The sequence below is a fragment of the Dendrobates tinctorius genome, unplaced genomic scaffold (genome assembly GCF_039654945.1).
Source record: "Dendrobates tinctorius isolate UK_male_01 unplaced genomic scaffold, ASM3965494v1 ptg000093l, whole genome shotgun sequence".
Classification (NCBI taxonomy): Eukaryota; Metazoa; Chordata; class Amphibia; order Anura; family Dendrobatidae; genus Dendrobates; species Dendrobates tinctorius.
In genome coordinates this window covers 6,512,335-6,523,935 of record NW_027361761.1, presented here as the reverse complement: position 1 = coordinate 6,523,935, position 11,601 = coordinate 6,512,335, and the positions used below count along the sequence as shown (strand labels likewise).

The 11,601-nt window shown below is 42.5% G+C and overlaps 1 protein-coding gene across 1 annotated transcript; it reads right to left on the bottom strand.

Annotated features, from left to right (window-relative positions):
- Positions 1–6,733: 6,733 nt before the first annotated feature.
- LOC141098642 (interleukin-17A-like) lies at positions 6,734–8,525 on the bottom strand. Its single transcript, XM_073586612.1, has 3 exons — positions 8,499–8,525; positions 7,791–7,993; positions 6,734–6,971 (listed from the first exon to the last, which is right to left on the bottom strand). Exons 1-3 carry the CDS (start codon positions 8,523–8,525, stop codon positions 6,734–6,736), a joined length of 468 nt encoding a protein of 155 aa, XP_073442713.1.
- Between the last annotated feature and the right edge of the window lie 3,076 nt (positions 8,526–11,601).

Below are 11,601 nucleotides of genomic sequence, written 5' to 3'. Positions count from 1 at the left end.
CCCCTTGTTGTCCTGTCACTCTCAGTCGTCCACCTTCCTCCTCCGTTCCCTGGGTACAGTTCCCTTAGGAACCTAAATGGTGGTCCCCTTGGTTCCGGCCCGGACACTCTGCGGGGGCCCTCCTCCCTACACCTTCAACACAATCTCTCCCTAAGTGCTGTTAACAGTAGTATGAGTGATTATAATTAGCCTTAATAAGTGCTGTTGTTGTAGTTGAAAGAAATATTAATGGTGTCTAATCCCTGCCTATATGCTAAAACTCTGACCTATTTCAGCAGCACCTCCCCCTGCTCTTCTGATTTTTGTTGGTACACTGTGCCGAGCATGGCGTCCCGGGTCTTATATAGACACGATGACACTATGTGGCCAGCAAATCACAGTAATGCCACAAATAAGATGGCTATGACATTACAATGAATGTCAGGCAATCCCCACGTTTTTTTGGCTGTCTAACAAATGCCTAACATGTAATGCGGGGACACAAGCTTGCGCATGTGGATTCAACATTTCTCTTAATGTTGAAATTAAAATCCCTTAACTTTTATAGTTTCTTGCCCTCTTATTCTAGATTCTCACCCCATCATACATTGGTATAATTAAGATCTAATTTAAATTTTTCCCTTCAAGACAGTATTGGGGGTTTGATGACATTGTAATTGTTTTTTCTCTCTCCACAGATCACTTTCACACATCATGAATATATGAAAAGAAGTAAACTCATCCATTCACCTTTGGGTGCTTTATTATTTTTTTTGTACTTGTTTATTCGTCTTCAACTCAATTTTTCTCATAACTTATGTATTCATATGAGAGCGATATAGCCAATGTGCATATACTTTATTTGTGGTTGTCAAAAAAAAGATCACTGCTAAAGATGAATAATAGCCTTTATTTTTAATAATAATCTTTATTTTTATATAGCACTAACATATTCCACAGCGCTTTACAGTTTTTGCACACATTATCATCTTCACACATGAGTAAATTTGTTTAGAAAATGTTCGCCAATCTCAAACTTAGCACGAACGTAGCATATTCGGACTCGTGATCGGTTTCCCGAGCATTTTTCATCAAAGTTGGCAAAATTCAGTCAGAGTTTGGTAAATGATCGTGTTTCCATTAACGCTTTGGTAATGACTTTGGCTAGGATAGTGGTGATGTATGATGAGCGGGTGGGACGGGGGGTTGTGTTTTATGAGGGGAGGGTGTGTGTTTAGGGTGTGTGTTTAGGTCAGAGGGGCGGCGGAGTAGAAATTTTTTTTTGTTTTAAATAAATTAATGTGTGTAAATTCTGGCAGCCAATCAGGGCGCAGAAACCTTCGGTAACATTATGACACAAGGGCTTCTGTCATTGGCTGCCGAAGTCACATGTTCCTCTATAAAAAGTGGACATGTTGTTTTGCTGGTGCCATTTTCTCAGTGTAACAGAGCGGAGAGGCCGCTACTGCTACTGAGGCTTCGAATTAGCTTGTCATAAAGTTAGATAGGATCCTGTCCTGTCTGAAATTGACCTTACAGCATCTAACTAGTTTGTGGTAATAATGTTGTGCAGGCAGGAGTCCACATTTCCTACTCAAAATTGCTGGGCTAATACTGTGCTGCAGTCAGGACTCAGGAGGTCATATTTGCTAATTAAATTCATTATGCTTAATATTGGGGTGCAGCCATCAGGCCCCATTTGCTAATCAAAATCGTTAGGGCTAATGGTGTTGACCAGTTTGTAGTCCCCATTTCCTACTCAAAATCATTTGACCTAATACTGTGTTGCAGTCACGACTCAGGAGGCCGATCAAAATCATTAGGTTTAACATTGTGGTTCAGCCAGGAGGCCCCATTTGCTAATCAAAATAGTTAAGGCTAATAGTGATGTGCAGGTCGGAGTCCACATTTCCTACTCAAAATCACTTGTGCTAATATTCATGTGTTTTTTCAGAAATTTCATAAGCCATTATGCTATTCACACTACATGTATTTCACATCGACTTGCTTTAGTGCAATTTTGTGCAACCTTTTTTTTTATTTGCTATGTGAGTTGTTTTTGGGATGCACTAGTTCAGACTAGTTCTTTTTTCAGTCAGTTTTCCATTACTTACTAATGTACCAGTTTTTCTGACTTGGACTCCCCGTCCTTCACCATGCTGTGATTTTAATAGTAGAATAGCCATTAATTCATTTGTCGGCTTTTGTAAAAGCATTGCAGAAGCCGGCAGGATAGGAGACTTGGTTTACATACAGTAAACCATTGCAGAACAGTTAGATTTATATATGTCAGTGACTAAAACTGTAAGTAGTATCTGTGGGTAAAATTTAAAATTTGGGACCTGTATGTATTTAATAAAAGAATGGCGTAGGCTCCCATGCAATTTTCTGCACCAGAGATGGAAAGCCAGTGACTGGGGGCAGATATCAGGCTGGGAGGCTGCGCTGTTGTCACTGAGGCTGCACAGCCTCCCAGCCTGACCCGAGGTGAACTTGCCAGCATGGGAAAATGAACAGAAACTTTCCCACTCTGCAGAGTTCACCGCAGGTCAGGCTGAGAGGCTGTGCAGGCAGCTTCTCATTCATTCGTCCATGGTTTACAGCTGGGGCAGTAGCATGAGCCCCGCTCCTGGTTGTAAACTATTTAACCCCCAGATATGGATTGCGCCGTGGGACAGACTGTATGCCGGACAGGTAGAGTATATTGTTGTTTTTTTTATTTTTTACAGGAGATCAAGGGCATCGTTTGGATTAGGAGACGAATAAAGATGCAAAACTGTGTTGTCTGTCATTTCATTAAAATACTTTATTCTGCGTGTGTGTGTTTATTTAACCCTTTTGCAAACTTCAGAATTAGTAATAGACTTACACCGTGTGCAGGCAGAATTATTAGGCAAGTTGTATTTGAGAGGATTCTTTTTATTATTGAATAACAACTATGTTCTCAATCAACCCATAGACTCATAAATATCAAAGCTTATTATTTTTGGAAGCTGGAGTGGGGTTTTTTAGATTTGGCTATCTTAGCAGGATATCTGTTTGTGCAGGTAACTATTACAGTGCAGAATTATTAGGTAACTTAATAAAAACCAAATATATACCCATCTAACTTGTTTATTTTCACCAGGTAAACCAATAGAGCAACACAAAATTTAGAAATAAACATTTCTGACATTCAAAAACAAAACAAAAAAAATCAGTGACCAATATAGCCACCTTTCTTTACGATGACACTCAAAAGCCTTCCATCCATAGATTCTGTCAGTTGCTTGATCTGTTTACGATCAACATTGTGTGCAGCAGCCACCACAGCCTCCCAGTGTTCCGAGAGGTGTAATGTTTTCCCTCCTTGTAGATCTCACATTTTATGAGGGACCACAGGTTCTCTATGGGGTTCAGATCAGGTGAAAAAGGGGGCCATGTCATTATTTATTCTTCTTTTAGACCTTTACTGGCCAGCCACGCTGTGGAGTATTTGGATGCATGTGATGGAGCATTGTCCTGCATGAAAATCATGTTTTTCTTGAACGATACCGACTTCTTCCTGTACCACTGCTTGAAGAAGGTGTCTTCCAGAAACTGGCAGTAGGTCTGGGAGTTGATCTTCACTCCATCCTCAACCCGAAAAGGTCCCACAAGTTCTTCTTTGATGATACCAGTCCATACCAGTACCCCACCTCCACCTTGCTGGCGTCTGAGTCGGAGTGGAGCTCTCTGCCCTTTACTGATCCAGCCTTGGGCCCATCCATCTGGCCCATCAAGAGTCTCTCTGATTTCATCAGTCCATAAAACCTTAGAAAAATCAGTCTTAAGATATTTCTTGGCCCAGTCTTGACATTTTATCTTATGTTTCTTGTTGAAAGGTGGTCGTTTTCCAGCCTTCCTTACCTTGGCCATGCCCCTGAGTATGGCACACCTTGTGCTTTTTGATACTCCAGTAACATTGCAGCTCTGAAATATGGCAAAACTGGTGGCAAATGGCATCTTGGCAGCTTCACGCTTGATTTTCCTCAATTCATAGGCAGTTATTTTGCACCCTTTTTTATCAACACGCTTCTTGCAACACTGTTGGATATTTGCCATGAAACGCTTGATTGTTCGGTGATCACGCTTCAAAAGTTTGTCAATTTCAAGACTGCTGCATCCCTCTGCAAGACATCTCACAATTTTTGACTTTTCAGAGTCCGTCAAATCTTTCTTTGGACCCATTTTGCCAAAGGAAAGGAAGTTGCCTAATAATTAAGCACACCTTATATAGGGTGTTGATGTCATTAAACCACACCCCTCCTCATTACAGAGATGCAAATCACCTGATTTACATAATTGGCAGTTGGCTTTCAAGCCTATACAGCTTGGAGTAGGACAACATGTATAAAAAGGATGATGTGATCAAAATACTCATTTGCCTAATAATTCTGCACCCAGTGTGTTGACACCTCTCCATTACTAAGCCAGGCTTAATGTCACCTACAATACAAAGGTGACAATAACCCCTTATTACCCCATATGCCACCACTACAGGGCAGTGGGAAGAGAGAGGATAAGTGCCAGAATCTGCGCATCTTACAATGCGCCTTTTCTGAGGTGGCTGGGGGCAGATGTTTTTAGCCGGGGGGCAATAACCATGGTTCCTTCCTAGGCTATTAATATCTGCCCTCAGTCACTGCCTTTCCCTCTCTGGCACAGAATATTGTGTGGGAGCCCACACCAGTTTTTTTCGTGAAAACATTCTTTTATTAAATACATACAGGTCCCAAATTTTACACACACATACAACTAACAGTATTGGTCACTGACATATATAAATCTAACTGTTCTGCATGGGTTTACTGCATGTAAACCATGTCTCCTAACCTGTTGGCTTCTGCAATGATTTTACAGAAGCTGACAAATTAAGTAATGGCTAATCTTATATCTATACTTCTATGCAATATAAAGATATATATTATAGATGTTATAGATATATATCTATTATAGATATATATAGATATATATAATATATACAGTATATATATTATATAAATTATATATATTATAAATATATATTATATATTATATATATATGTGTGTGTGTTTTTGAGGAATAATTCGTTTTAAAACGATGTGTAAATGACAGAAAAATGCTCTATGTAAAAGCTCATGTTAAAATCGCTTTGCAGTCTGATAGCAATCGCACTGCATTCGGATGTAAATCAGATGTTAGGTGTGAAAAATTGGATTGAACTCACACAAAAAACACATGACACTCGCATGACACTCGCATTACACTCGTCTGACTCTCCTGCATCAAAATCGGACCGATTTTTAAATCACTAGTGTGTCTCTGCCCTTTGGTACATATACCTCTGATTCCATAGCTTGAAATATATGTATATATCCCCCTTATGGTCACTGCCAGCTCTACAATAATAAAAGAACAACTAGCTGCCACCACCGATCGTTTATGCAGGCTGATTTGACAGCGTGTGGCTTCAGGGGTGCGGTTTACAGAACAATAAGAACAGGGTTATTAAGTTTATATACTTAATCCAGAAAGATAGGCACTGTTCATATAGGTATACAAAGATGATACAAAATAGGAACAAGCAATATGATAAAAAAATTACATAAAATAAAAAGGTATAGTGAAAGAGAATTACTAAACCTAGTCACGGAAATGGCTCAGAGCTTGGCAGAGGGAAATGGACAGAACTAAAGCAAACTATGTCTTCGAAGGACTGAAAAATGACCCAGACCCAAATACTGATTTTTGTAAGCTCAAAGTTACTCCCAGACACCTCCCCTTGATGAGCTCATATAGGGGCGGATAGTGGGATGTGCTAGGTCTGATAGAATTTTAAAAGATCCCCAACATACAGGATATACAGGATGTCTTTGCTCCTGAAGATTTCAGGTGGTAGATATTGATGATATTTTTCTTATCATGATTTTTTGTTACAGTACATTGAAATCAAACATGGCCTGGTTCACATAATCTTTCAGACTATTATTAAGTTCGAGGGGTTCTAGTCACCTCATGGCAATGTGAGTGAATGCATCCTGTCATCCCTTTGCTACGACACCAAAAATATCTCTCCCATAAATATCGGATCAACGCAAACTCTGTCATCACTGACCACTGGAGACAAAAAGCCTACTACAATTGTCCAGTTTCCCTTTGATGAGAGGAAGAGTTACCTTTGTGTAAATAAATTGTCTATTTTGGAATCTGATTTTCAGAATTAATTTTCCTGTCTTAATTACCTGGACACTGCAGAGGGCCACAACTTCAATGGAAATGAGGTGTTAGCTATCTCTCACTTGCCTTCTTTTAAATAGTCCCTCTGTTCCTTTGCTATAATTAGCTTTCTCTCTTTCCCATATATTTCATGTGAAGGGGGTCATATCCCTTCTTGGAGATACTTTATGGATTTTAATTTTTCTCTATGACACAAATATTTAAGGGGCAATTTTTTTTTACAAACCCATTCAGTCACCAGTCCACACTTGCTCTTTACATCTTACGTTTTATTATTGTTCTTTCGCATATAAGAATAAATACATTGTATCACATGTCAATTCCATATAAAAGTATAAATATATAAATACGAACAAATGTAAAAATTAAATATTGGTTGAGAATTGGCAACCAGAATACTTGCACTTAACCAGTGCTACGTAAATTTTTCTTCAAAATTTGCTTAAAACTTGCTACATATGATAAAGACAATGTCTTCGAGGATTTCTCTAGTGTCGGAGCTGGAGCCTCTCCTCTTTATGACTGATTTGTGTAGTTGGGTCGTACACAGGTGCAGCCCACGGTCACCAGCTTTTTCTCCAGTTTGAAGACGGGAACGCATCCCTTCATCTCACGGTGAAGGACAAAGATCTCTTGTCTAATGGGTTCGGAACTTAGCTTGTGGACCACATTCCCGTCGGCATCCATGCACCCGGCCATCTCACACTTGGCTTCGGCAATGACAATAGGGTGGCGGTTCATATTTCTATCATAGCTAAGGGAAGCAAAATAACGAACAGAGATTTAACCTTGGCTAAATGACAATATATACAATATATATAAAGGAACAATAAATGGGCAGTTGGATTGAAGCCAATGGATAATGCGGTTGACATGGGATCCCTGGGGAAAGGGGGCAGGATAGGTTGGCTTTGTTGCGGGACCTGACATAGGGATCGCCTCTCTATAAATCATACCCAAAAGATTGCAAGTCACTAACTCAAGAGGCAAACAAGCACAATATCCCCCTATCCCAGTATTACCGAACGCCATGGCCCCCTCACCACTGTTTTCACTCCTGATTGAAGTTTCACCTTCGTCATTACATTGTGAACTAGTAATCTTCTAAAATAAAGTGAGTTTTTCCAATAACCTACAGCTCTTATTGGGTACTGGCTCTTGTTGAAGGGACCCAAGAAAAATAAACTCAGTATATTATGCAAAAAATCTTGGTTTACAGCCTTTTAAAGTTATAGACCTAGAGATTAATGGATCCAAATCATGCTCTAAATCCTTTTTCTGGTATGTGGTTCCCCTTTATATGGAATATCAGGTTTATGGCACCATTATCCTAGTTTGTTTGCTGAACTATATGCTGTTAGCTGCTGTTTGTATCACTACTTCTCAGTTACCCCTCAATAAGCGGGGGCGGGGCTCCTGGAACAGCTCTAGGGCTGTATGAATGCTAGTTACGCCCCTGCTTAGTGCAGTATGTTTCTATTGCTGCTGCCTGTGCTCATGTATCACAATATTTAACAGAACATTATGTCTTCCATATAAAGCCTGTCTGATGATATTGGTGAATGCACATTACCTGTACTCCCAAGGAGAGGTGGAGCGCTTACTCACATCCCCGCTCTGGAGCAGGGAGTCCTGTCCTGTCAGGTTCAGGCTGATTTTCACTGTAGTTGGGAAATTTGTGATGGGAGGACAGACTCCTTTCTTGAGATGATGAAGATCCAGACACTGGACGGTCATCAAGGTGGTGACTCCAAGGAGTATCAAAAGGGCTGAGAACTGAATGTGAGAAGAATATTAGGTTACTATGTGCGGTATATTTATATGAATTTATTTCAATGTACTGATTATGATAATGACTAAGATAGAGAAAAAAAGTAACAGATAGGTAATATATAGATAGATGATAGATAGATAATAGATAAATAGATAGATAGATAATAGATAGATGATAGATAGATAATAGATAGATGATAGATAATAAGAAAAATAACTTATAATAGATAAGAAAGCAGTAATGTTAAAAATTTCACTAAATAATAATTTAAAATAATAACTTATATAAAATAAAATATAAGACATAAGATAGCAATAAACAATAATAGTATAAGTAATAGTGTTTATATTATAACAAAAGTATTAATAATCGAAAATAATATAAATATAAATATTATAAAGAAAATTAAATCTAGCACCAATTCTTTTAGAAATAAAATTCCTCGTCAGCATATAGTGGCAGCGCGCTTGGATGCGGCACATTAGAGGCAGTCGGTGGGATTCTCACCTTGCAGGGTGCACTCAGGATGTCCATGGTGCTGCTGGATTCTGCTCTCCGGCTGTTGCTGGGCTGGAGCAGGTGAGGGCTGTGAGGTGCTTGATCGGCCCCTCTACATTATATAGAGAGCATGCCACTGAGATCTGGTTCAGCCTGTGGTTTCAGTGTGGAGCGGTTTCCTTTGTGACATTTTTGCACTAAACCAGGTTGGTATCAAGTAGGAAAGTGTTAGCAGAAATCATAGATGGTGACAGGCTTCCTGAGCTGGAATCTGCTGATATCTAACCACCTGACGGAGTCCAGGGTGAGGACTTCAGTAACAGATTTGCATATTGACAATACGTCACAGTGGAAGCAGGTTGTGGTTTTCTGTCATGAGGCTTTCTACTTATTGATGTGCTGCGTGTCTGACCTCACGTCAGGTGTTTCTATGTATCACTATTTCTGATGCTACATGACATATCATTTGATTATTCAATTTCCAGAAATATCAGTTATAAAAAGTCTTACAAAGATTCAATTGCCATGACCAAAGAAAATATATTTTAATAATATTACAGTGGCAGATAATAGTACGAAGCACCGGGACCATATCCGTATATACTCGAGTATAAGCCGACCCATGTATAAACCGACCCCCCTAATTTTGTCACAAAAAAATGGTAAAACTTATTGACTCGCGTATAAGCCAAGGGTGCACAGTGAGTGGCCCCAGATAATGCTGCACAGTGAGTGGCCCAAGATAATGCTGCACAGTGAGTGGCCCCAGATAATGCTGCACAGTGAGTGGCCCCAGATAATGCTGCACAGTGAGTGGCCCCAGATAATGCTGCACAGTGAGTGGCCCCAGATAATACTGCACAGTGAGTGGCCCCAGATAATGCTGCACAGTGAGTGGCCCCAGATAATGCTGCACAGTGAGTGGCCCCAGATAATACTGCACAGTGAGTGGCCCCAGATAATGCTGCACAGTGAGTGGCCCCAGATAATGCTGCACAGTGAGTGGCCCCAGATAATGCTGCACAGTGAGTGGCCCCAGATAATACTGCACAGTGAGTGGCCCCAGATAATGCCGCACAGTGAGTGGCCCCAGATAATGCTGCACAGTGAGAGGCCCCAGATAATGCTGCACAGTGAGAGGCCCCAGATAATGCTGCACAGTGAGTGGCCCCAGATAATACTGCACAGTGAGTGGCCCCAGATAATGCCGCACAGTGAGTGACCCCAGTTATGCTGCACAGTGAGTGGACCCAGATATTGCAGCACAGTGTGTGGCCCTAGATAATGCGGCACAGTGAGTGGCTCCAGTTATGCTGCACAATGAGTGGTCCCAGATAATGCAGCACTGTGTGTGGCCCCAGATAATGCTGCTAGTGAGTGGCCCCAGATAATGCTGCACAGTCAGTGGTCCAAGATAATGCTGCACAGTGAGTGGCCCCAGATGATGCTGCACAGTGAGTGGCCCCAGATAATGCAGCACAGTGTGAGGCCCCAGATAATGCTGCTAGTGAGTGGCCCTGGATAATGCTGCACAATGTGTGGCCCCAGATAATGCTGCAAAGTGTGTGGCCCCAGATAATGCTGCACAGTGAGTGGCCCCAGAAAATGCTGCACAGTGAGTGACCCCAGTTATGCTGCACAGTGAGTGGACCCAGATAATGCAGCACAGTGTGTGGTCCCAGATAATGCGGCACAGTGTGTGGCCCCAGATAATGCTGCTAGTGAGTGGTCCCAGATAATGCAGCACAGTGTGTGGCCCCAGATAAAGCGGCACAGTGAGTGGCCCCAGTTAATGCTGCACAGTAAGTGGACCCAGTTATGCTGCACAGTGAGTGGCCCCAGATAATGCAGCACAGTGTGTGGCCCTAGATAATGCGGCACAGTGAGTGGCTCCAGTTATGCTGCACAATGAGTGGTCCCAGATAATGCAGCACTGTGTGTGGCCCCAGATAATGCTGCTAGTGAGTGGCCCCAGATAATGCTGCACAGTCAGTGGTCCAAGATAATGCTGCACAGTGAGTGGCCCCAGATGATGCTGCACAGTGAGTGGCCCCAGATAATGCAGCACAGTGTGAGGCCCCAGATAATGCTGCTAGTGAGTGGCCCCGGATAATGCTGCACAATGTGTGGCCCCAGATAATGCTGCAAAGTGTGTGGCCCCAGATAATGCTGCACAGTGAGTGGCCCCAGAAAATGCTGCATAGTGAGTTTCCCCAGATAATGCTGCACAGTGAGTGGCCCCAGATAATGCTGCTAGGGAGTGGCCCCAGATAATGCAGCACAGTGAGAGGCCCCAATAATGCTGCACAGTGAGTGGCCCCAGATAATGCTGCACAGTGAGTGGCCCCAGATAATGCTGCACAGTGAGTGGCCCCAGATAATTCAGCACAGTGAGTGGCCCCAGATAATGCTTCTAGTGAGTGGCCCCAGATAATGCTGCACAGTGAGTGGCCCCAGATAATGCACAATGTGTGGCCCCAGATAATGCTGCACAGTGTGTGGCCCCAGATAATGCTGCACAGTGAGTGGCCCCAGATAATGCTGCACAGTGTGTTTCCCCAGATAATGCTGCACAGTGAGTGGCCCCAGATACAGCAATGCGGCACAGTGAGTGGCCCCAGATAATGCTGCACAGTGAGTGGCCCCAGATAATGCTGCTAGTGAGTGGCCCCAGATAATGCTGCACAGTGAGTGGCCCCAGATAATGCTGCACAGTGAGTGGCCCGAGATAATGCTGCACAGTGAGTGGCCCCAGTTATGCTGCACAGTGAGTGTCCCCAGATAATGCTGCACAGTGTGTGGCCCCAGATAATGCTGCACAGTGTGTTTCCCCAGATAATGCTGCACAGTGAGTGGCCCCAGATACAGCAATGCGGCACAGTGAGTGGCCCCAGATAATGCTGCACAGTGAGTGGCCCCAGATAATGCTGCTAGTGAGTGGCCCCAGATAATGCTGCACAGTGAGTGGCCCCAGATAATGCTGCACAGTGAGTGGCCCGAGATAATGCTGCACAGTGAGTGGCCCCAGTTATGCTGCACAGTGAGTGTCCCCAGATAATGCTGCACAGTGTGTGGCCCCAGATAATGCTGCACAGTGTGTGGCCCCAGATAA